This window comes from Ornithodoros turicata, chromosome 1, assembly GCF_037126465.1.
Source record: "Ornithodoros turicata isolate Travis chromosome 1, ASM3712646v1, whole genome shotgun sequence".
Lineage (NCBI taxonomy): Eukaryota > Metazoa > Arthropoda > Arachnida > Ixodida > Argasidae > Ornithodoros > Ornithodoros turicata.
The window spans coordinates 138960607-138986252 of record NC_088201.1 but is presented as its reverse complement, the minus strand read 5'-3'; the positions used below and the strand labels follow the sequence as shown (position 1 = coordinate 138986252).

Genomic DNA, 25646 nt, shown 5'->3' with positions numbered 1-25646 from the left:
AAAGTGATCGGGGTGAATTCGTTGCCACCGACACTGTAGAGCCCGACGTCAATCAGATTGGCGACTGCCTAGCACCGTCGAACGGAAGAAAAAGAAAAGAACCTAGAGTCAGCAAAGAGGAACTTGTCAGGCTCCAAAATGAGGACCTAACACTGATCAAAGTTCGTGGTGCACACGAGGAAGGTATAACACACAAGAACTTCAAAATGGTGGTAGATGACGGCATTCTTTATCGGCATTATGCTGCTCGCAGCGGTAAAGTGGTGGATCAGTTAGAAGTACAACACAGTTTGCGCGGCAATATCCCGAAATTGTGCTACGGTAACTCGTGGGCAGGCCACCTGTGGATACGCAAGACGAAACAACGTGTGTTGAGGAGTGGTGCTGGCCAGGTTGCTTTAAAGATGTAGAGATATACGTTCGGGAATGTGACACGTGTCAAATGGTGGATAAGCCCAATGAGCGCTGTAAGACCCCACTTACATTAGTGCCAGTTATCTCAGAACCATTTCAAACACTAGTCATTGACGTCTTTGGACCGCTCCTTGTATCTAAGTCGCGCTTCAAGTACATACTGACAATGATTTTCCCGGCGACTAAATTTCCCGAAGTAGTGCCTTTGAAAGAGCAGTGTTCGCCAGAGATAGTTGGCAGACTCCTGTCCGTGTTCGCGCTCATCGGTTTCACAAACGAAATTCAATGTGACAATGGGACGGTATTTGCAAGCGCATTGACGACCATATTTTTGGAAAAGTGTGGAATCAAAGTGATTCACAGTTCACTGTTCCATCCTCAAAGTAATAGCTTGGAGAAATCGCACACCGTTCTAAATCGAGTTGTGAGGGCACTTACTCATGAATACAGAACAGACTGGGAATCAGGTCTGCAGGGAGCTATGTTTGCTCTGCGTTCGGTACCACAGGAGGCGACAGGCTTCAGCCCAGCGGAATTGGTGTATGGGCGCACGCTATGTTCGCCTATGAGATTAGTAAGAGAAAGTGGGAAGGTAAAGAGGGCGACCATACCGTGGTTGAGTTTGTCCTGGATCTCCTCCAACGTCATGGTGCGCCATCTAGTGAAGACGGAGGTAATCCTCGCCGGCGCCTCAAGGTCATAGGCACGCGCATAGGCCATTGTGAAAAGGTCCATTCCCACTTTCACCTCAAAGTGTACATTATGTAAATATACGTCCTTCTCTCTGTCTGTGTGTCTGTGCTAGGTTCATGCCTTCCGTCTGGGGGACCGGCTTGCTACCTCTCCCAACAACACGCAATAATTCGCGAATCCAGCCTGTCATCATGGACCCTGGTACCGACTTGAAGGCGAATTAGGTACATACTTCACTGTTATTCATTCCAAACTTTATACACGTCTGGGCAAGGTATCACGATATTCCATCAAAAATTTAAAGAGCGAGAACTGACGCACTATGAGGTTGTCAGTTCCTGACTCTGTAGTGCTTCAAAAATTACCCTGAAAGATTCAGTCTACCTTACCGAGATTCATTCTACCTTACCCTACAGCGAGTTCCATCAGGATGATTGACAACGTCGTGAGGCCTGGTCTTGCAATAATATTTGCAGCCGTAATACCATGTCGTGGCCTGCATGCAAGAGGATGAGGCATGTTATGCTAGAAGAGACACCTGTGCATGTACTATAAACCCTATCCGCGCTCAAGCTGATGATGAGCCAGCATGACATCCTTTCTGTAGCTGCATCCGACAGGCTTGAAATACTTCTAGTGTGTTCCAAGCCAAAGTCACCGTGCTAATGAAAAGATATGATGAATAATTTGTTCCGCAGTCGATAAAAGTGCGTTGCTACGACATTGAGAGGCGGCAAATTTGGACACTGCTAGGAGGTTCAACAGTGTCACAATAAATGTGGCACAAAAGAAAGCGGAACCTATGTGATACTTTTCTCTAGTAATCTATATGGAGACTTACTCACAAAGCGCGCCTACTTAAAAAAAAAATGTTATGTCACACAATAAAAAAAATCAGGTTGCCATAGGTTACCCTGCAGAGACAGCGATAGACACGTTGACAGATAATATAAAACTTGTCGTACACTATAGCAAACTTACTTCCTCTGTGCTCATCGACTTATGCAAGGCATTTGAATACATCAATCATTACATCTTAATACCTAAATTAGATCTCCGGAAAGCAACCTTCAGGAAACCCCTCCTGCTTATCTGCATGACTCGCCTCTATCATGAACGAACAAGGTAACTGTTGTGTCCTTCAGATGGCTTATGTGATACATCGTTGTCAGGTAATATGTTGTGTTACACGCCGCTAGGCGGCCTCCTTCTTAAAAGGACGTTTTTACGAAATAAACGTTGTTTCATAACTGGCTATGCTGACTGCCGAGTCTTATGGAACCACGCTAGTGACATAGCACCGTGGCGACGATGCGTTATGAACGCATCCACGACTACAACATCAGCTCATTTGGATTACAGTAACCGCCGTCATTCCTACATTTACCGGGTGGACTGAATTGCCATGAGAACAACGGCGAGAAATTTTCCTCAGCTACTTGGACGCAGTTGCGGATTCTACATTCACGCCTGCTAGGAGGAGTGCGATACTCCTGCACTGCTTGGGTGTTAAAGGCCAACGTATCTCTGCTCTAAGTACTACAGCGGTCACACCAGTGCCACAGACGTCTTCGAAAGAAGAAGGCAAGTACTGTAAGCCGCCGGGCTCTCCGGACTTGTCGCAGCAGGCGCTGCGCATTTTGGATGCATGTTTTTTAGTGCCTTCGAACGTCGTAGTTGTATGTTACCAGTTCCGCGCACGTAAGCAACTACCAGACGAGTCCACACAGGGCTTTGTCATGTTTGGCATCGAAGTGTAAGTTCGGAGATTTGGAGAATGATGCAATCAAGGACCAGCTGTTGAAGGGTACAACGCTAAAGGCTGAGCATCAAGTGTCATACCACCTCAAGCACCCAATCCTCGTTCCCGCCAAACACCGATTTATCACCCTCTTGATACTCGGTGTGCACCAACGCCTGACGCATGGAGGCGTCCAAGACACTATGGCCGAGATCCGACAAAGTTATTGGGTGCTACGTTGTCGGCAAACCACGAAACGCGTTCTACGGTCTTGTTTAACTTGTCGCAAGAATCAACAACATCTCTTGACGGCCCCAATGACTCCCTTACCCCAGGAGCGAATCACTCCCACAGAACCTTTCACCACAGTAGGCCTCGATTTCTGCGGACATCTGTTCGTGACCAGTACGGTGTCTCCAAAAGCCTACATCCTCCTTTCCATCCACATGCTCCGTCACCAGGGCCATCCACTTGGAACTCGTCTCGTCCATGGCCGCCGCCGACTTCCTCTTGGCGTTCAAGCGTTTCATTTTCAGACGTGGGGTGTCGTCCGTGGTCTACTCCGACAAGGCACGCACCTTCCACAAATGATCCCGTCTGCTGACCCGCTTGCCTAATTTGCCTGCGTCGCAAGTATAAGATTTTGCCGCTCAACATCGTATCGCCTGGCGTTTCATCGTCGACCGCGCTCCCTGTTGGGGAGGCTGGTGGGCGTGCTCATACGCACGGTGAAGGAAGCTTTGAGGCGCTCGCTCGGAAAACATCGACTAACCTTCGAGCAATTAATGACAACCATGTGTGAAGTGGAAACTCTTGTGAATTCTCGCCCTCTGACCTATATTGCGGACGAACCCTGGGAGCCCGAGCCGCTATCGCTGTCTCATCATCTCATAGGCAAACGTGCTGCCGCCCTGCCAGATTTGTGTGCGCCCAACCTGCACCATGCTACTGGGCTACAGTACTACTTCCAGATCATTCAAGGTGTACGGTTTTGCAAGTGCTGGACTCGAGAGTATTTGCTTTAATTGCTGTCCGCCCACACAGCTACGTCGTCAACGCTACCCCACCTGCGGGAAGGGGACGTGGTCCAGGTTCGAGACATCAACGCCCGTCCCTTATTGTGGAAGCTCGCACGTGTGGCGAAGATAATCCGTGGTCGAGACGGTGTCATCAGGGCATGCTCTCTCTACCTGCCCAACGGTTCCTCAATTCTGCGGCCTATTCAAAGCCTCAGACGCCTCGAAGGCGACCTGCAAGAAGTCGCGGCCGGGGAGGGTTTTGCAAGTAAATGACGAGGAAGTACGTTGGTGCCAAGAAGCGCGCCTTACGCGAGGCGCTCGTTCAGTTTCTTCTTTCGGCTTGAGATTAAAACGAATTTGGTATCCTCAGCTGACGGTCGCCTTCGGTGTTTCCGGTTTCTTTCCCCCACACTTTGGCGTGAGCGGCTACTGGTACAAGGGGGCGACTTTCACTTGAAGAAGCGGTTTGCTTTTGGCGCTGACGTTCGAAGAAGGTAAGAAAGCGGCTACGGATATAGACCGTTCGACGAATGTGCATAAAGTAGAACAAGTTCGCAACGACCAAAAAGATACTCTTCACGGATAACTTCTGAGCGGTCAGCGAGCAGGAGGACAGTAAGCATCAGTAAGACAGTAAGCATCTAGCCTGTGATCGATGCGAGATGAACTTTGCTAATGATGAACAGTGTAGAGCTCAAAACAAGAAATGTCGAGTATGTGGCAAATGGGACATCTTAAGAAAGTTTGTCGGCAGCGCAAGCCAATTAGGAATTTTGAGTGCGGCAGCGGGATGAACAGAACTAAATACGTGCACACAAAACTGTAGAAGCTGTTTCCATGATAAGATTCGTGGATTCGCAGAACTTTCCTTGGATTCGGATTCGAGAAATTCAGGATTCGTCCCATCTCTAGCAATAACCAACATTTTATAAATTTGCAACGTTAAAACATCAAAATATGACAAGTGCCGGCATATAGGAAACTAAAATATGATCTGGATCGAAGGAAACGGCAATCAGAAGAAAGGGCGTCTTGAGATGAGCCCGAAAAGCCTCCAATGTCCAGCACAAGACGATCGAGAGAGCAAGGGGAGCGCCGAAGAAGTTTAGCGGCGGAGACAAACTGGACTCCCGGCCCGCCAGCGAGCGCTTGCCCTTATGGGGTCCACCTTATTCCGGCGCGAGGGAGAGCGCCTATCGGGCTCAATTGATAAGGAACCGGTTGCCGCGATTACCGGCTGTGTGATATCGGTTGGAAAAGAACGCTGCTTTTAAGAGCTGTTGAAACCGGGCTTTTGGACCTAGCACGAAAATGTAAGTTGTGCTTCTGATTAACCTTGTCTTGTTTCTGCAACGAGTCCTCTCTGTTCCCGGGCGTCGGCAGGTAGACGGGTTGGTTAGTGCACCAGCGTGGGATTAAGGAGACGGGAATCCCACAATATGGCGCCCACACGTGGAGGCCAACGCGTCTTGCCGTACGTCGGGGAGTACAGAGAGCCAGTGCATCGCTGTGTTGCTTGTAACGCTTGCCGCTCGTGCTCTCGCTCGCTGTCGGCCTTTCTGTCTTATTTTGTTTGTAGGTTAGTAAGCACTTCTTTCAACACCTCACATTACACCCTTAATGATCGACGTTAGATAAAAGGTGGTGTACGTCGACGTTACAATCTTAGTAATGCTCTTCTTGCACCCTTTGCTTCAGTCTGCGGGATCGAAAATGGTGTTTTCATAACGATATACCTGTTTTGAGCGAATGAAAGTGTAAAATGATTTACTGCAGTAGCGGAAGGCCTGCTTAGGCAGATTGCTGCTATTTGCGCTTCATTGTCGCAGCAGCTTGCTAGTAGTATGGCCGCCACCTAGCCGTCCTCCAAAGCCCCGCTACGCCTGAACCTGACGGTACTGACATTCTCGGGCTACAGCGACGCCATGTCCGTCGAAGAATTACTTGCGTATCTGGACGCTCACCAAACGGCCGTTGGAGCAACTGACGACGTCGTTCTGTGCCAGATAGTTCCCGCTTCATTGGTAAGCTCAGCTGCTTTATGGCGTCGGTCTCAACCCCATCTCTCTCCATAATTGAGTTGAAGTGGCTGTTTCGGGCGGAATATTTAGCTCGTATTACATAATGCGAATGCGTGAGGAATTTATGGCCCGAACGCAACACGCGGAGGAGAGTCCGTTACAGTATATTGGGCAACCCAAGAACTGCACCGCAGAGCTGAACCGCTCGCGAAAGAAAGCGACAAGGCGCCCGCGCTATTTGCCAATGCCACCCTCGTTTTAAGCCTTATTTACAAACCCGAAGCTTTTCTTCCCTCGATGACGTTGCTGAGAAAGACCGTGTCATCCAAGCAGATTTATTGGCGGAATTGCGGTACCGCTTACAGCCTATAGACAGGAGCAAACTCTGGAAACTAGCTTCAGAATGGAACGGGCCGAGACAGTCACTCGACGTGGAACTATACCTCCGCTGGACTGTTGGGACGCATGGTGGTTCGTCCGCCGGATCGGTATATCGTTCCTTGGTTCCCTTTGCACATGGGCAAAAAATAAAAAATAGAACGACAGAGGACTGCGGCAGAGCAGAACCGCGCGAGCGCGAAATCGGTGATGCACGTCATGTGCGGGGACAGAACCGGCGCGACTCTCGCCCGGATAACATCTCTGGAACTCAACCCCGCTGTTACGGTTGCGACGAACGTTGCCAGTTTCGCCGTAACTGTCCGAATCGAACCCCGGCCACCCTAGTCAGGCACCGCGGGGAAACCCGGGACGCCGGCGGCGGTATTTGGGAATTACTCAGTTCTGTCGTTAGCTGCTGAAAACATGGATAAGAGGCAAGGGAATTCAAACTGTGCTATCTTGTCCGATAACGTAGTGACCGCGGTCCCGCTCGCCTGTCGAGCGCAGTGCGACATGTGCAACATTGGACCGTTATCGTGGTGTGCGTTCTAGGTAAGAACGTTGAACACTGGAGCAGCGGTGTTCGTGATAGGTGAAACCGTCCACGATTGGTGCCAGGAGCGAAACATTCCCATCCGCACAACCAAGGCCTGCCTATGGCTTGTATCAGATGCAGTGGTACCAGTCAGAGGAGCAGTACACCTCACCTTCACCGTTGATGGACAACGGCTCAGGCAAGACTTCGTGTACCTGCCGGGATTGACGGGGCTGCTGATCCTGGGACGCGACTTTATTATCCGGGTTGGACTCGTCCTGCACTTACGTCGCGGAGGCTATCAGCACGCAAGCGGTAGCACATTCTACCCATCCTTGGAGTGCCGGAAACGGAGCACAACCGGACTAATGACGAGACCTAGATGGGATAACGGAACTTGACAATCGGCGCCCGTCGAGCTTTTCCGGCAGTTCTTGCGCCGAAAAATGGTGGAACAGCAAATTTGTATCCCCAACTCAAGAGATTCGTACCCTTTTCCCTCGATAGGCTCGATCATGTACTCTTTGGGATCAGCCTATGTATTTACAACTTTGGAATGTATTACAGAATTCCTGCATATTCCGATAGCACCAGATGATCTTGAGAAAACAGGGGATTATTTGAATTTGTCGAGCTACCCTTTGGACTGTCTAATTCCCTGGCTAGTTTTCAGCGCGTGATGGACGAGGTGGTTGGCGATGCAAACTATAATTTTGCTATGGCTTACATAGATGACGTAGTAATTTTTTCACGTACATTCCAGGAGCACCTTTCTCATTTGAAACTGTTGTTTGGACTCATTAATCCTGCGGGATTGACTGTTAGTCCCCGGAAGATGCAGCTTGCTACCAAGCGCATCGATCTCTTCGGGTTCAATGTGGAGTCCGGCACGGTCATGCCGAACGAGGACAAGCTAAAGGCTATCCTAGAGTACCCCCGCCCGACGGATGTTAAACCGCAACAGCTAACTTGGCCATTGCGGAGGGAGCACGATGGTCGTACCCCAAACACGGGAGATGGCGTTTACCTCTCTCGCTAAAGCGATTGCGGAAACAACCCGCCTGTATCTCCGAGACCTGAATCGCCCATTTGTACTCCCAACAGATGAGAGCGATTGCGGCCTTGGTGCAGTTTTAATGCACAATAGCACCACGGTGAACTGCAGCCCGGAACATTTGCAAGCCGTAGGCTGACGCCTCCCGAGCGCAATTACAGCGTGACGGAGAAGAAGTGCCTGGCAATCATGTACGCACTACATAAGTTCGACATGTATCTCGATGGTGCGAAATTCGCTATTCAAACTGGCCATCGGGCGCTGTCCTGGTTAAAGCTGCTGAAAACCCAGCAGGACGGCTCGCAAGGCTGGAGTTTGAAGTTGGAGCGATACGACTTCTCGGTGAAATACCGGAAGGGAACCTCAAATAAGGTACCAGACATGCTATCTCGAGCACCGTTGCCCCTTATGTTCCATTGTTGTTCCCTTATCACCCTCAGGCGAACATAACTGAGTGGGTTAATCACAACAACAAAATTATTTTGGTATATTTTACGGAACGGCATAAAAATTGTGACGCCAGTCTTACAGAGCTTGGCTTTGCCTCACATCCGACGCAAACCAGGTCAACAGGATATACCCCGGCTTATTTGAATTTCGCGCGGGAAATTGTGTTCCCCCTGAAAAACACATTGCGAACACGGCACGCACAGCCCTTTCGTTTCTTACGCAACGTATACTAATGATCATCGCGATGGAATTTATAATGCCATTCGTCTGGTACGAGTACGTCTTTAGGTCGCAAAACTGGAGCAGTCTCTCCAGTACAACAGTGGTCGAGGGCAGCTAGCTTACCACGTAGGACACCTGGTTCTAAGACGAACACATCCCCATAGCGATGCATCGAAAGGCTTTGCTGCCTCCCTCGCTGATGGATGGGACGTTCTTTGCCGGGTAAGCTCGCAGCTAACTTCGGTCACTTACAGACTCGAGCGTTGCACTGACAGCGACGAAACGGTTTCCATCCGCGTACAACACCTCAAGGACTTCCGTCAGCGCATCTCGGAAAATTGCAGGTGGGAGGATGACCCTTATCCAGCATCCCCAAACCTCCTCTCCGTCAAGTCCATCTAAGGCCGGTCGGCGACCCACGACGCCGACAAAACTTACTGCCCAAGGCGGGGTTCGCGGGACTACCCGCTATAACCCTCGCCCACGCAAGTACCTGAGGTAATGTCTTTTCTCTTCTTTCCTGAGCAGGATGTGTGGAAGGTGACCCGGAAAGCCTATTCCACCCAACCACCCTTACGGAGCCCGTGGACGTAATCCGGACCGCCTGCGGCAGCAAGCAGCTTCTTTCTCCCGTAGTTCTCCAACAGGGGTTCACCACGTGGTGACGTGGAGGTATTTGCAGGCACCATTACAGTGTTTACTGTCAGCTTCGTTTCAAAAGGGCGATACCGCTATCGCTCCCCTCTATTGAGGGAAACCCCTTGACACTCCGTGGTCGAGCCTTTCCATGGTTTCACCCTCGAGAAGAGGCATCCCACCGGGTACCCCCATCTCACACACCGAAAGAATTTGCGCGCCCCTGTCATGTCTGTGGGGTGCCCGACATTCACACCGCCACCCATAGGGCTGGATCTGTATACCAGACGCGACTGCTTCAACAGGACGCGACATCGCCGCCATCCCTGGGATCTGTAGACATTGGAGCCCTTTTGCAACGCTTTCGTCCGATCTTGCTGTCGGGGTCCTCCAATGGGAGCCGAGGACTCCATCCTAGATGACCCCACCAGTGATTGAGGGGGGAGAGTGTGGGAGTTCTCCTTATCTTTGCGCCAAAGAGCGCGCCTATATCGCGCTCAAGTGCGAAGGCGGGCCGCGATTACCGGCAGCACTATATCGGCTGGACAACGAAAGGGAACTGTGGTTTTGTTTGTGCTGGTGGAAACCGATCTCATTGGTTCTACCACGAAAATTTAAGTTGTGCTGAATGTGGTAGAGTACCGCCGCTGGCAATGAAACTTCCCATTCATCATAATGAAATAAAGTTGTTATTTAAGTTGTGCCCTTTATTAAGTACCTTGTCTTTTTCTGCAACGAGTGTTCCTGTTCCTGGGCGTCGGCAGGCAGACGGGTTCGTCCGTGCACCCGCGTGAGATTAGGGAGACAGGAATCCCACCCCCTCTACCTGCGGGGCAACATCGACTTCTGCGAGTGTGAAAGTAACCCCAAGCACGATGGGGTGCATTCATGGGGCGGACGCACCTTCGAGGAGCCAGAGCCGAGTGAAGGAATCAGGGATCGTGACGTTTTCATGTAGAACACTACGGCTCGAACACGACACAACCCATTCCTGATTTTTTTTGTAGTTCGTCATGCCGATAATGATGATAAGGTGTTGGAGGTCCTTAAGCGGTGCACCCTTCGCCAGCATTCGCAGTGGAACGCTCAGGGTATGCAGTTCTCAGATATTGTGCGCCACACCGGACCATAACTGCTGAAAAAAAAGTGCGTGCAAAAAATCGTGCAAAACAGTGCGTGCTCCCATTCGGTTCTGCCCATCTGGAGTTGTAAAGGGGGCCGCCGCAAAATCTGCCATGAAATCTGCTATCATAAGGTCATCCCTTCTTCCACAATGACAGCTTTCGTTCACAGCTGATCAAACTGTGGTAACTGGGATACCCGTTAGCCCTTCTTGTCGTTGTACCGGAAGTCCTTTTGGGCAAAGAAAAAATTCTCCATCAGGACTAGGGATCGGGCTCCGCATAGACCGATCAGCGTATCCTGCACCAATCGTTTTTCTCATTACCTGAAAAAAGTAGGCTCAAGATTAGAAGCCATTGTCGTATTCTAGGCCTCCCTTAGATTACACGGATTTTGTGCAGGACCAACCATAAGACAGCACCTATTTCCTGCAACGTTCAGCACAGGTGCACCTGTGTTGACAGTACTTTGCACGGAGTTTATCGCATTCCACTCTCCCGTGAGTATACTTGGATCAGTCGGGCAAATGCATTAATGTTAGATTGCAAGAGCATGCGTCTTATTTAGGTGGGACCCCTTCCGGTATATAGCAATCCACTGTTCAGATTGCGGCACGTGCTCTCCCATTTTCGAGGATACTACTATCACTGTTATCAGAGCTGTATCAGAGGAGAATGTGTCCCTGAAATCACTGAGGCACAAAACGTTCTCGCTCATGGGAAAGCCTAAATGAGTTTACTTTCTGTAGCGGTAAAGAACTTGGAAGTAGGTAATCTTGGCCCACTTTGACACGCACGCCACTGGGACTGTGTAAGAAAACCTCCCATGGTACTAGTTCTGGGTCAGGCAAATTCTTCGTGTTTATTGTATTCCGGTTTTGTGGACCTCACTCTACCGGAAGTAATGCACCAGTGTTTATCATATAAGTGCGCGCGTCTGAAAGTATCAGTTGCGAGTCTGTTGTCGTCCTTCCTACATTGCTTATTAGCCCGTGTCCTTGTCTTTTTGCTACAGTTATTTGGCCCTGTGCAATTACCAGTTCCCCATCTACAACCAGCTGAGCGTTTTCATTGCTCTGACGGTAGACCATGTTTCGAGTGGCAGGCATCATATTGACACGTTTATTCGGGGAAGCTGTGTCAAGAGCGAGAGCCAGCCGAAGAACAACAAACACGCGCCCCTGCTCCCACGCGCAGGCAACCCTTCACTTCTTCCCGTGACACTACCCCGTCGCTGAGGGATTGAGCACCTTGATCAATCAGCTGGACCGTGGTAGGGCTTGAGGCGAGAAACGTATACTGTGTCTTCTTTCGAAGCTGATCTGGTCCTCGGGCCGGCATCGTTCGCGTTCTGGACAACGTAGTTCACCGGTGAGGTCTGCCGAACGATACGATAGGGCCCAAAATAGCGACGCATGAGCTTTTCCGAAAGGCTGACCTTACGTTCCGGTTTCCACAGCCAGACAAGGTCATCGGGATGGTAGACGAGATCGACCCGTGTGTCGTCGTAGCGGTCCTTCTCTTTGGACTGGGCGAGTAATGTGTAGGTCCGTGCGAGTTGGCGACATTCTTCCGCCCGGCAAATGAGTTCTGCGATGAAGTCATGCCCGTAGCCGTCATTGACGTATGGGAACAGCGTGTCCAGTGTCGTCTCATTAGACCGTGCAAACAGAAGATAAAATGGGGTGAATGAAGTCACGTCGTGCCGGGAGGTGTTGTAGGCGTACGTGACAAAAGGTAGAACGGTGTCCCAGTTAGAGTGGGTGGCGTCAAAGTACATGGAAATCATGTCCGCAAGGGTTCGGTTCAGTCGTTCAGTAAGACCATTGCATTGGGGATGGTACGCTGTAGTGGTCAAACGGGTAATGCTGCAGGCCTTGAGGAGCTCCGTTACGATGGTCGATAGGAAAGCGGCACCACGGTCACTCAACAGCTCTCTCGGGGCGCCGTGACGTAACACCACTTGCTCGAGAAGGAAGGTTGCGATGTCCGGTGCGGTACCGGTGGGGAGTGCCTTCGTCTCTGCGTACCTAGTATGGTGATCAACGCAGACGATGATCCAACGGTTGCCGTCAAGGGAGGTAGGGAACGGCCCAAGGAGGTCGATTCCGACACGGTGGAACGGTTGCGAAGGAGGGGGAAGGGGCTGCAGGAAACCTGTGGCAGCTGATGTCATGGGCTTGAGTCGTTGGCAGTCAGTACAACGGCGCACGTACGACGCAATAAATCGCCGCATCCCGGGCCAGAAGAAACGCTGAACAACCTTATCGTACGTACGCGCAAAGCCCAAGTGGCCAGAGGACGGGTCATCATGCATGAACTGCAGGAGGGCGTGGCGGAGGTGACGGGGAATCACAATCAGGGAGGGGCGTCCAAAGGGGGCAAAGTTCTTCTTACAGAGCACCGAGTCTCGAAGGACAAAGTTATGTGACTGCCGAGAGTCACGCTTGGAGCGGGCGGCGGTGGACTGAAGGATATTAATTATGGAGGTTAAGGAAGCGTCACGACGTTGTTCACGCGAAAGGTCTAGGTCACAAAGCGGTGCCGGGTCCAGGGGGTCACAAAGCGGGTCCAGGGGGGGGGGAGAAATAGCGGCAGCGTCAGGCAGAGACGAGCGGGAGAGGGCGTCAGCATCGCGGTGAGTGCGGCCGGACTTGTAGACGACTTCATAGTCGAACTCCTGGAGGAGAAGGGCCCAACGGGCAAGTTTCCCACAGGGTGCTTTGAGGTTCGCGAGCCAGCAGAGGGCGTGGTGGTCGACCTTGAAGCGCTTCCCGTATACGTACGGTCGAAATTCTCTCACAGCCCAAACGACAGCTAGACATTCTTTTTCTGTGACGCTGTAGTTCTGATCCGCTGGCGATAGACAACGGCTAGCGAATGCTACCGGGTGTTCGGAGTCCTCAGGATGCTGCGTCAACACAGCACCGAGTCCCGTACCGCTGGCGTCAGTATGGATTTCGATCGGTGCGTGCGGGTCGAAATGACGTAATACAGGGGATGACGTCAGTATGGACTCTAGCGCATCGAAAGCAGCCTCTTGCGCACCGCCCCAGTGAAACGAGACCCCTTTCTTCAGCAGGTCGTGAAGAGGTCGCGCTTTGCTTGCGAAGTGTCTAATAAACCGGCGAAAGTAGGAGCAGAGGCCAAGGAAGCTTCTAACAGCTTTCGTCGAGGTTGGTCGAGGGAAGTTGTTGACGGCGTCAGTCTTCTTGGGGTCAGGGCGAATCCCGTCAGAGCCGACGAGGTGGCCCAAGACGGTGAGCTGTCGGCAGCCAAAATGACACTTTTTATGGTTGAGCGTGAGGCCCGCATTTGCTATGCACGACAGGACCTCCCGCAGGCGACGGTTGTGGACTTCGAGAGTAGAGCCGAAAACTACGATGTCGTCAAGGTAGCAAAGGCATGATGTCCACTTCAAGGGTCCGAGCACGTTATCGATCATACGCTCGAACGTGGCTGGGGCGTTGCACAGTCCAAACGGCATTACTCTGAATTGGTATAAGCCGTCAGGTGTCACAAAAGCAGTCTTTTCTGCATCCTTGGGGTCGACTTCGATTTGCCAGTAGCCGGAGCGCATGTCTATAGATGAAAAATATTGGGCACCTTGCAGGCAATCAAGGCCATCGTCAATGCGCGGCATGGGGTATGTGTCTCTCTTAGTGATCTTGTTGAGCTTTCAGAAGTCTATGCAAAAACGCCAAGAGCCGTCTTTCTTCTTGACGAGGACAACAGGAGCAGCCCACGGACTGCAGGACGGCTCGATGACCTTGCTCTCCACCATTTCTTGAATGTGCTGTTGTATGACAAGGCGTTCGCTCTGAGAGACACGGTAGGGCTTTTGGCGGATGGGACGGTGGCCTTGTGTATCGATTGTGTGCCGGACAAGAGAAGTCCGACCCTGCTTCCTATCAAAATAAAAGATGTGGTGGTAGTCCTCGAGGACAGGCAAAAGTTCGTCGCGCTGACTCGGAAGGAGATCGGCTTCGACCATTGCCATCATCCTGTCGGAACGTTCAAACACGGTGGATGTACCAGAGGTCACTGCGGGGTTGGGAACGTGTACGACCGCAGCGTCACCGCCGTTTTCGTCAGCATCGGGAAAGTGAGGAAGAAAATCAAACGAGACGACGACGATACCCTCGGGGAGGGTTTCCGGTATCCATCCAGTGTTCGTCAACCAAAGTTTCGCAGTGTCGTCCTGGAGAACAGCAATGCTCCGGGGGGACGTGATGCCCTTTCGAAGCAGCAAGTCCTTAGACGGTTCCGTCAGGACATGTGCAGCGCACGCTAAGGGGGGAGCGCAATGACTGGTTGTAGCCGTCACACACACGGTGGACTGGGATGGAACTACAACAGCTTCGGTCAGCTTCAGTTGGCCCGAACATAGGGAGGGAGGCGTATAAATGTCATCGCATCAGGCGGTGTCACAAAACGGGAACTGCAAAAGATGGAGCTCGGCGGCACCGCAGTCAATAAGCGCTCCGTGGACCGACAAAAAGTCCATACCCAAGATCACGTCATAGCTGCAAGCTTCGAGAACGACGAACGGAACAGGGACGACGGTATCACCGAATGAAAGTCTTGCAGTACAGCGCCCAAGAGGAGATAACGGCTGCAAATTAACGGCGCGCAGACGCTGCGTCGGCATGGGGGTATGGACCTTGTTCAACCGTCGTCGAAAAGCATTACTCATGACTGAAAAAGAGGCATCCGTATCGACCAAAGCCGACACCAAAATATTGTCCATGGTTAATCGTACGACATTCGTGGTCATCGGTAGGATTCCCGGGGAAGGCACTTCTGTTGCAACTGATGTAGCGGCCTGGTCTCCAAGGGCCGCCCCTACAAGTTTCCCGGTGGGGAACGTTGGCGGGAAGCGGGTGCAGGGGATCGGTTCCGAGGGGACTGTCCGGGAGTAGGCGACGGTGACTGGCGGCGGCTGGGGCGGGGAGTAGGAGAAAATGACCTGTCCGGAGGGCTGTATGGAGGGTGTGAGGGCCGGTTGTCGTAGTTCGTTGGGAGTCCACCCGTAAAATTCCAGTATGTGTTACGTGAGCGACAGTAGCGACGAACATGGCCAGCGCGGCCGCGTCGAAAACAGATAGGGCGGTTGTCGGCAGTGCGCGCTGGACTGTACCGCTGGAAGGACTGACTCTGAAAGTTCCCACGGCCGGCATTGACGTCTCCCACCATTGGGTGATCTGGAGGAAGGCCTCGGAGCCGCCGGCTAAATCGAGTGGCAGCCGTGAGGATATTGGGGGAACCAGTCCGCACCTCCACCAAATGATACGTTTATTCGGGGAAGCTGTGTCAAAAGCGAGAGCCAGCCGAAGAACAACAAACACGCGCCCCTGCTCCCACGCGCAGGCAACCCTTCACTTCTTCCCATGACAATATAGTCTTGCGGGGTTCTGGCAATCCATTTGCGCGCGTTCACTGACATCGGCATGGTAACACTCTTTGTGCCCAGAGTCCTTCGTGCCATCACGTCCCCCGTTACCGGAATGACGGAGCATAGACAAAACGTGTAACTCTAGAGCGCAGCTCTACGACTCCCGTTCCTAGCGGCGTCGGCGCTATAACCGGCAGAGCGAACGAGGAGCGAAGCGAAGGATGAAAGTACCGGAAAGCACGAGGCGGAAAGCAGCGAGGAAGCGTAGGGCGAGAGTGAAGAGGTTTCGAGGAGGTAAGCGAAGGGGGAGGGCACGTTTGGGAAGCCGGAACTCATCGGGTTGCTTGGCTCCAAACTTGTGACTGGAACCCTTGCGGCCACAAAATCGCGCCAGTTACGGGCGCTCAACAGAGACATTTAGCTGAACTGGATACCTATCGAAAGGCGCACAGTCACCTGCGTTATAGATAAGACTGGGAGATCGGTGAAAATGGCAGCTACCCGTTGTGCAGGCGAGTGCCATCACCGTTCACAAATCGCACGGAGACACGTATGAAAAAATTGTGTACTCCTATGCCAAGAGACATCCGCAAAAGTAGTTATGCGTGGCACTGAGTCGCGCTATGGATATAACCCGGCTGTACCTCACCGACGTCGACAGCAACTTCGCAACGACTTCACGGACTGAGGACTGCCACCTGAAGGAATTACTCCTTGAAAAAGAAAAAAAAGAAAAAGACTGTGGTGTATAACTGAACTTCCAAAGCGGCGCTCAAATTTCCCATTCCTGGTTATTGTAACCGTCCAGTGCATCGTTGTTTCTCTCCTCAATTAATAACTTCATTGCCCACTGCACGAATCTCGCACAGCGGTTCAATGTCGCAGTCAGGGCCAATCACGAACGCAGATCCAGTATCGCGACAGCGGCCACAAGCAGCACAGCAGACCGACCTACCATGCAATCAGAAAGAAAAATAACGGTTGTTTGCACAAAAAATTCAAGGAACCCGTTTAGATATCATTTCTCCCTTGTGCGACATTCCACCCCGATTTACAGATCAAACCACACAAAGGAGGGTGTCCACACAACTGGAGAGGTCCCGCTTGCGCTTGATGTGGGAGGAATGCGCGAGGACGTTGTCGACCGCGTCAAGTGTTTACAGAAACCAGACTTGAAACCAAAACAAGGACTTTCGATACTACACGCTCGGAAGGCACTGTGGGCTTGACATGGTTGTATGTTCATGTTTCTGTCTGAGCCTGAGCAGTGTGACATAGTAACGATCGCCACAAAAACACTTGTGTTTGCACGGACTGTTACACGTCCGTACGATCTTACATCTTGGGGTGCCACATACGACATTCAGAAACCAGGCATTCGAATATTGACCTTCAGCCCCTCTACTTCTCACTCTTTACCGTTGACCTGCACCTTTTAGGACTAACGTACGACACAGGCCTTTGTCGCTTCAAGGGTACAACTTCTAGACCAGATTTTGAGAGTTTGTAATCTGTAAAATATGCTACCCAATTAGCCAGAAGTTACTTTCGTACAAGCATATCCTTCTTTCTGTGTAATATTTATTTTTCAGAACTACGAAACAAAAGTTTCGTGGCTTCATGACAGCCTGTAATTTTTAGGCATCCATTCTGTATGCACTGTTATGTTTCGTCTAGTTTACATAAATGGTCACTCGGCAGAATGACACTTGTTCTGAAGAAAAAGAAACCCGGTACTTACTACAACTGTTCCGTACATATAATCCGACGGAACTGGGCACGGTTGATTATAGTTCATCTCTGTAAAATAGAACATTGGTCAATCGAAGACTACATACCACATGTTTCAGCAAGGGATCGCCGCACCCCAAATGTACGTACAGCATATGATCAAGTATGTACGGGACCAATGGTTGTATTAGCGCTATTTGGGTATGCGGATGGTAATGCAAAGAATATGTCACATCACTGAAAAATGAAGTGTGCCCTCTCGTATTCCTGCGATGTCATGCATTTAGTTCTCACGGTCACCGTCTCTGTACGGGCTTATTTTGGTTACATTCCTAGGAACAATGTATGCGATGTGAAAAATCGGGAACCGTTCGCAGCCCTCGTTTTCCGCCGAATATGTTATATTCTCCTGGGAATAGATGGAGATGGTTTGTGGAGGCAAGCTAGATTATTAGAACATAAGGTATCCTTGCGTACAGGAGAACGGCAATGTTTGTGGAATATAAACCCAGCTTCGCACATTAATATTGTCAGGAATTAATTCACGTCGAAGCTCGTTGCTCTGCCTATAGGTTGCACTCCTATACTCTCACCGATGCGATTGACTGCGACAGTCACTTGACCTAACCTGAATATCAAAGGTCAACCGGATCGTAATCAACGTAACACTACGAGCTTTATCTTTCTATGGCAACGATGATGGCTCGTCGTCAAGAAGCAGCCTGATCTGCGGTGCACAGTAGAGAGGTCAGGGGCACCGAACGTTTGTCCGTATTCGATGGCAGCTGGGACCTTGTAGAGTTGTCTTCGCTGTCTAGTGCAGCATTAATTCTACTACCAAGCAGCTCACCCGTTGCGCTGTCTCCCTGCAGTGCACAGGGAGAGAGCTGGGACCCTATCCTCGTCAAACCCCAAGAACACACTCGGTCCTCAGGATGTCCCCACAGTGTCATCGTGTCCTCGTCCTTCGAGGTGTGTCCCCAAAACGTCCTGAGGATAACATTCTCGGACTGTTCGTGAGGAGTCATTCGGGTACGTCCTGTGCGCGTCTCTGTGGGTAACTCGCGGGGCGAGAAATATTACTTCGTTTAGTTTACCAGCTCAGACTCCTAACACATTTGTTCTGCTTTCTTGGGGGGCCAATCCTGAACCTGATTGACATTTATCTGAAACAAACGGTGGTCCAGCGTAAAATTCTCTGCCCCCCAAAAGGATGACTGTGTATGTTATATAGAGCATTTCTCGTGGAAAGGACAGAGACGCCCAATTCTGTCGCACTGCTTTTAACTTTCAAAGGTCCCACTTGAATGTGTCAAACCAAAAAGAGTAAGAAACATAGACTTTGCATTGATGCAGAGCAAATATTTCAACAATTTCCTTAATTTGGGTATTACAGGGGCGCTACAGGGGAGACAGGTATGGGACTCAAGCTCCGTAATCATAATTTCACATATACGTATTACAAAAGCAGCTTGGGATATTTTTTAATATCCTTTTTATGTCGGGAGACATTAAGTGCCGCCGTTGATGAAAATGGCCATTTGACCCTTCGGAATGCACGTGTCGGAGGCGATTTTGTCGAACGGACACACACACACACACTCACACGTAGAGATACGATGATGAGATGGGGCTGACGCCGACCAGCAGCCTGGGCGCTGCCCCAGTGCCACTTGTACGTGATGAGAGATGATGATGGAGATGATAAGGGGTCAGGTAATCAAAGCAGGGTGGAGAGGCCTGTTGATGACAGGAAATCCCAAAGGTGACGCAGACCTTGGCGTGTATGAGCGGGACTGGACCATGGGCCCAGCACCTTGCCTATGGTAAATGGGCGATGATCGATCGCATGCAGTTCGTGCTGCAAGATCTCACGCTCCCGCTGGTAGTCCGGGCAGTCCATAAGTAGGTGGTGCAGGTCTGCACGCACATTGCATGCTGCACAAAGGTCCGAGGGCGCACGGCCAAGGCGCTGCCTCATAACTGGTGTAAATGCAACATTCAGCCGCATGCGGTGAAGAAGGGATGCGTAGTGTCGCGGAAGGCGATGAGGAAGCGACAGTGAAAGAGAAGGATCCACTGCGTGGAGCAGAGAGTAGGCTGTAATGTAGGGTGTAATGTCATGCAGCCACTGTGAGCTTGTCTTGTCTGGAGGGAGAGCACGGACGAGGGCCTGACGATCACCTTTGGGCAAGATGATAGAGTGGGCTGAAGCTATATGATGACCCCGCAGGGCCGCCCGGTCGGCCTCTTCGTTGCCGGGTACGCCAACATGACCAGGTACCCACTGTAATACTATGCAGTGACCCAGGTCCAGCACCTCCTTGTAAGTTTCAAGCACGTCAGCAACAATGGACATGAGAGGACCTCGAATGCCCATTGTTGCGAGGCATTGGATAGCAGCTTTCGAGTGTGTGTAGAAGACCCATGGCCGAGCTGAACACTGCAGGATCTTACGCATGGCAAAGAGCAAAGCATGTAGCTCAGCACATGTTGACGACGTCAGATGCGAGGGACGGAAGATACCAGTTATGTGTTCGGACAGAATAATATAGGCGGATGCAGAGCTGGCTTTTGTGCACGAGCCATCCGTAAAAACAGGAGTAAAGCCTGCATACAGCTCGCTCATCATATCCAGTATGAGCGCCTTGGACACACCTGCAGCGACATCATCCTTTCTCTGCAGCCCGGGAACGGATAGTGAAGCGCAATGAACAAAATAAATAAAAAAAATGGTGTTCTTTCACGAATTTTTTGCGGACGATCTACCGAACATATTCTTGTTCCGGAAACGGCTACGTATCAGGTCACCGAAAGGAACGATGTTCTCATTGGGACAACTTCGTAGCTTTTATAATTAAAAAGTTAATGAAAGACTTTTAGGTAATTAGTCATTCGACGGTCGAGTAACATATGGCCAAGAACGTCCGCCGGCCCAGATATGATAGAAGTGAAAACAGCATGTCTATAGCCCTTGTAGTTTTTGATGAAAAATCTGTATCGCCTAAAAAAGGACACCCTGTATAGTCCTGGTCAACCTCCCTCCGTGATTACTGAAGACTAAGCGGAAGTAGGTGGTGCAGAGCAAGAAAAGTGCCCGTATTTCTTCTGCTGAGCATGTCTTGCTGAAGAAACACACGCATGTACTGTTATACATATGCTGTAGATATGGGTGCGAACCAATCCAACATGCGGTAGGTTCCCCACAACTGGGTGCAACAAAGTCGCATAGGTCACGGACCACTGAGGCCAGGGGACTCGAGCTGAAATCGAATCGCTGACCACATTGACCTTGGACGATTGGAGGACCATACGGAAACGAGATGGCCATAATTATCGCAAAATACCCGAACATCAATAACAAGCGCAAAGAACAGGAGCCGTGTTTTTATTCGGCACTCCGTGTATGTACATTTTTAACACTGAAAACATCATTTGACACAGCAGCAGAAATAAGTAGGCTGCTCCTCCAAATCGGGCACTGAAAATTTGAAATACATTTCCAGCTCTTCGTACATAGTTCTTCACGAACGATTATTGCAACGTTCAGGAGCACTGAAATAGTCTATTTACACATTTCCGTTGCTTACATTTTCAACGTGGAAAAAAAAGAAAAACCACAGAAAGAGCGATAATTATTTTTTTGTACAATCACCCTTGTACATAACGGTTCCGTGTGTTTCCTTTCTTTTCTTTTTTTCCACGATGCGTCTTTCTGCTCTGTGCAGTTTTTCGTGGAGAGGCTGCTGCTATACTACAAGTCCATAACCGTAGAGTAATAACTAAGATGACGCCATTTTCTTGGCTTCTTGTATTCACCCTTACTCTTAATTATCATATTACTTACAGTGTAGGCTACCAAAATCCAGACCAGGTCGCTGAGTCGATTACTGGTTGAGGTTCATGAGCCAGTAGTGATAGATATAGCACTTGTTAACAATGGGCCGCTCAGGTTGGTTACATGCGACACGCACACGCACGATAAGATATATCAGAAAACAATGGAAATCATGTATCGATAGTGTGAATAATGGGTTCCCAGGTTTCAATAACATGCGCCGCCAGGATAAGGTAACGGTTAACTCAGGTAAACAATGGGAACTCACGTGTCGATACTGTTTGATGGGCACCTGGATGCACGTTTAATGACATTTAATAACACGCAATGACATCTAATAACGCACAATGACATGTAATAACACGCAAATGACATGTAATAACACACAAATGACATTTAATAACAGGCAATAACATCTGATGACATTTAATAGTATTTTTCCGATCGGGTTGACGTCAGTCCGTCACCTAGTTTGGTTGCCGCGTCAGAGCGCCAGGTAGTTTCGGTTCCCACCAAGCGCCCTCTAGTTTTCAAGCTTTGACCGTCTGTAGTTTCGGTTTCGGTTTTAAATGAATGGACGCCAAGCTTGGTTGCTCCACGTGTAGTTCTGGTTTCAGTTTCGAATTCCTAGGTGTTGCCAGATGCCCTCTGGTTTCAAGCTATTGATCGACTGTAATTTCTGTTTCAAACCGCAGCACGCTAGTTTCGCTGTGACAACGTCAACGCAGGTTTTTTGAATGGTTGCCAGATGTCCCTCTAGTTTCAAGCTTTTGACCGTCTGTACTTTCGGTTTCATTTGACAAAAAATAAATGCCGCGTCACAGCATGATTTTTTCCCCCCATGCTACTTTGATAAGTACACTCAAATAATGATGTATATCAGAGACCAAACAACACTGTATATATTCCTTTTTTTATTTCAGCACATTATTTTACTACTCTTTTATTCAACTAACGAAAGATATGTTACAAATTACCAGAGTCTTGCTTGACTTCATCCTTGTACAGAAGCAATCTGCAAAAAACAAAGGGAAAACGAAACATCCTGTGAATGCTCTTCTCAATCGGGACAAAGTCTAGGATGACTCAAATCTCGATCAGGTGCCATGCAACAACAACAAGCAGCATTATCAAAGAATCGGTTAACGTTTTCCACTTTTCCGATATGTCTCTGATACTGTGTCATGCATTTGCATTGGAGTACGACGTTTGGAAGTAAATAACCCAGTGACAACAATCACTATAAAATAGAGGTGTTCTATACACACGCATTTCCAAACTTGTGTTGCGCATTGCGACAACAGCATACAACGAATCGAGAAGCATTGCATGACTACGTATTGCGGTTACCAGCTGTGATGGTTTCGAAATAAAAATAACAAAAAATAAAATGGCATAAAGACAAGAGGTATACTCACATCCTTTCGAAGTTGCGTCGTCGATGAAGGTCTGATCGGTCTCAGTCGTCGACAGCTAGCTTATAAGACCCTTCATTTTTGTTTTATTTCAAGGGAAGGAAGGATCACGTGAATGCATCGTGGACAGCTTCTCCTTTCGCAGGAGCAGCATGTGAAATGCGATACCTCTTGCCGACGCGCTCTTTTTTCTTCTTCTTTTGGTATGATAACACAACCGCGAAACACCCGTCTGGCTTTTTCCAAACGCTCTTTGGGAACACCAGCCACACACACACAAAAAAGAAAACGTTATCGCCCTCGCAAGATGCATTTTCGACCGGTGGTATATGCTGTCTGCCACGTACGAGCTTCCAGCAGTGAGTGTGCCACGTAAGAGCCAAGTGATGTGAGTATTTCAAACCATTCTTGTGTTACAGTGTATCTTATAGCTAAATGAAATGCGGGCATGTATTTGTTTTAAATTCTTTTTATTGTTTCGCTCAGATGAGACAGCAGAGACATGGTAGCCGATTTCGAAAGAGTGATACCGTAACCGCTGTGCTTTCCATTCCCAATGAGTCTTGCAATATTGTACACATTGCCGGGACATCGTTCTATTACTTGCCTGGGTTCGAAGCTTATTTCACATAGCTTCGAGCACTCGAAGTTATAATAATTGTGCGCGACATTTGCTTCTTTCAAGCAATGCCATAGTTGACGTGTATCATTTTGCGACAGATTTACTCCGTATCTCGTCGGATGACCATTGCTGAGCCAAAGGCGTACGGCAGTTACTGCAGCTGGACATCGGTGGACGTAGATGTTATGGTCAACCTGAGTCACGGTAGTGCATTTTCCCTGTTTCAGTCTTGGTTTTGTAAATTCTGTTGTAGCTACGAAAACGAACAGGGAAACAGCACTCAGAAAGGACAAGGTGTAGCAGAACATCTCCGGGCATCTATTTACCATGACGACCTACAGTAAAATGAGACAACTCGTCATGGATTTCAATATTTATTGGTAAGCGTCTTTTAGTGACAACCTATTTTGCAACAGGTCAATTGTCATGTCGTTTATGTACACAGCCAGGTAATGGTAGCCAGTCTTCATTGCGTAGTACATGATACATAGACTTTCGGCCACCAGTTGCATTACGTCGACGTCACGATCACCGTAATAGCTGAATATGGAGCTCATCTGTTTTCCCCATTCGGAGACCAGGTCGAGCGGGTGGTCGGATAGGTGTTCACACTTCCTGTGCACCCTGGCATACATTGTTTTTGAAGACTCCCACACAGTCTTTTTCGCGGGAAGGTTCAGAGGCAGGGACTGGAACAGGAAAATGTCTCTGGTTATCTTAAATGCTGCGACGAGCACTGTGTCGTCCGTTGACTTCGATGAACCGCATTCTAACACGTCATTCCAACAGGTATGAGGACGGCGACATTTTCCTTGGATTTGATGATCCTGGGTAACGTCCCGCATGCCACACACATCATCACCCGATTGGGACCAGGAATCGCCAGCGTTGGCTGGCTGTTCGACATCGGACCAGTGATCGCCAGTCATTTCGTCGTCGGTGGTGGCAGGTAGTTCTCCGGAACCCAAGTCCTTCTACGACTTCCAGAAGGTTGCAACAGGTACTGCACCTTTCCGTTCCGAACGCGTCTTTTTATAATGCGGTGGCCCTTTCCAGGCTGCACACGTGTCAATTCGCTTGCATAAAATTGACCTTCAATAGGTTCTTCCTGCTGGTCACGTAAGAGATAGGTATTCGGGTAACCAATCTTGACTGCTCTCACCACAAAAATTTCACGCGTAAACGAACCAAGATAACTTTTGACTAACTGGTTTGACTAACTGGACTTTGCTATTCTGACAAGGTCGCCAACGCGAAAATGTGGCTTCTCTGGGGGTTTGCTCGGAGTAGGATAGAGCTTTTGTCTAAATAAATGTTCATTTTCTTTGTTGACATCCACAGGTCGTGCCGACAGAGTTCTATGAACACGATGATTATATGCTTTGACCAGAGGCTGTAAAATTTTCAAGTACGATTTATGTCCCTGATATTCAAAAGCACGATAAAGTGGCGTCATAAGACCTCGAATAGATCGTTCTGCAATACTTGCTTTCGTATTTGAATTAGAGTGGAAGAGAGATATCCCTTTTGATTTTAAAAATGCTCCGACTGACTTATTGGTGAACTCTGTACCTCTGTCTGAATGAATCAGTCTCGGAGTCCCAATACGTCTAAAAGCGAGTCTCAGTCCACGTATAATTTCCGCTGCTCGTTTATTCTGCACAGGCACTACAGCAAGCATACGAGAAAATGCGTCGATACAAAACAAAAGATAGCGAAAACCCTTGTTGTATCTCGACAGTTTCTGAAGGTCTTTCAAATCTATTTGGAATATATCCTTCACACCCAAAACGATGGTCTTCCGGAACTGACGTGGTCGCTTAAGTTCTCTGAAGAGAGAGTACACATCACTGGTTTCCAGGAACTTGGCAACCTTCGCCGGCTTTTCACCGATCGCTCGTGCGAGTCGTTGAACACCACCTAGAGCACCAGGATGGTATACGTCCACGTAAGCAGCCATTAGCACAATTTTCTTCCACGAACACGAAGTCCGTCGAATGACAAGTAGGCATTTATAACGGCTGCCACGTCACCTTTGTACCAAGAGGGCGATCGATTGTGCAGTTCGTATTTTATAAGCTCGATCAGAGGCGGAGAGTTTTCATTTTCCCAGGGGGGGCAAGGGCGCACCGCGAAATAAGTACTCCTGCGGGAGGGGGGGATATGTTTATTAAGAAAAAAAAGAAAGGTAAGCCAGATGGATGTCGGCGTGTTATTCAAAAAACAAAGTGAAAGGGGGAAGACAAAAAAGGAAAAGAAAAAGAAAGCAAAAGAAAACGAAAAGAAAGAAAGAAAAGAAAAATGAAGAACACAAAACTAATCACACACTCTGGCAGGATCTTATGATGTATGCAGAAC

General features: G+C 49.5%; 1 protein-coding gene across 2 annotated transcripts in view; it reads right to left on the bottom strand.

Annotated features, from left to right (window-relative positions):
• Positions 1–25646, bottom strand: part of LOC135369854 (uncharacterized) — a 97512-nt gene that overhangs the window by 9777 nt on the left and 62089 nt on the right. Inside the window, exons 5-6 of one of the 2 annotated variants that reach the window (XM_064603418.1) lie at positions 17424–17482; positions 1517–1603 (exon numbers count right to left, since the gene is read on the bottom strand). In XM_064603418.1, coding sequence (XP_064459488.1) covers positions 1517–1603; positions 17424–17482 — 146 coding nt within the window. The remainder of the gene's footprint in view (positions 1–1516; positions 1604–17423; positions 17483–25646) is intronic. The other variant, XM_064603429.1, reaches the window with a different exon arrangement.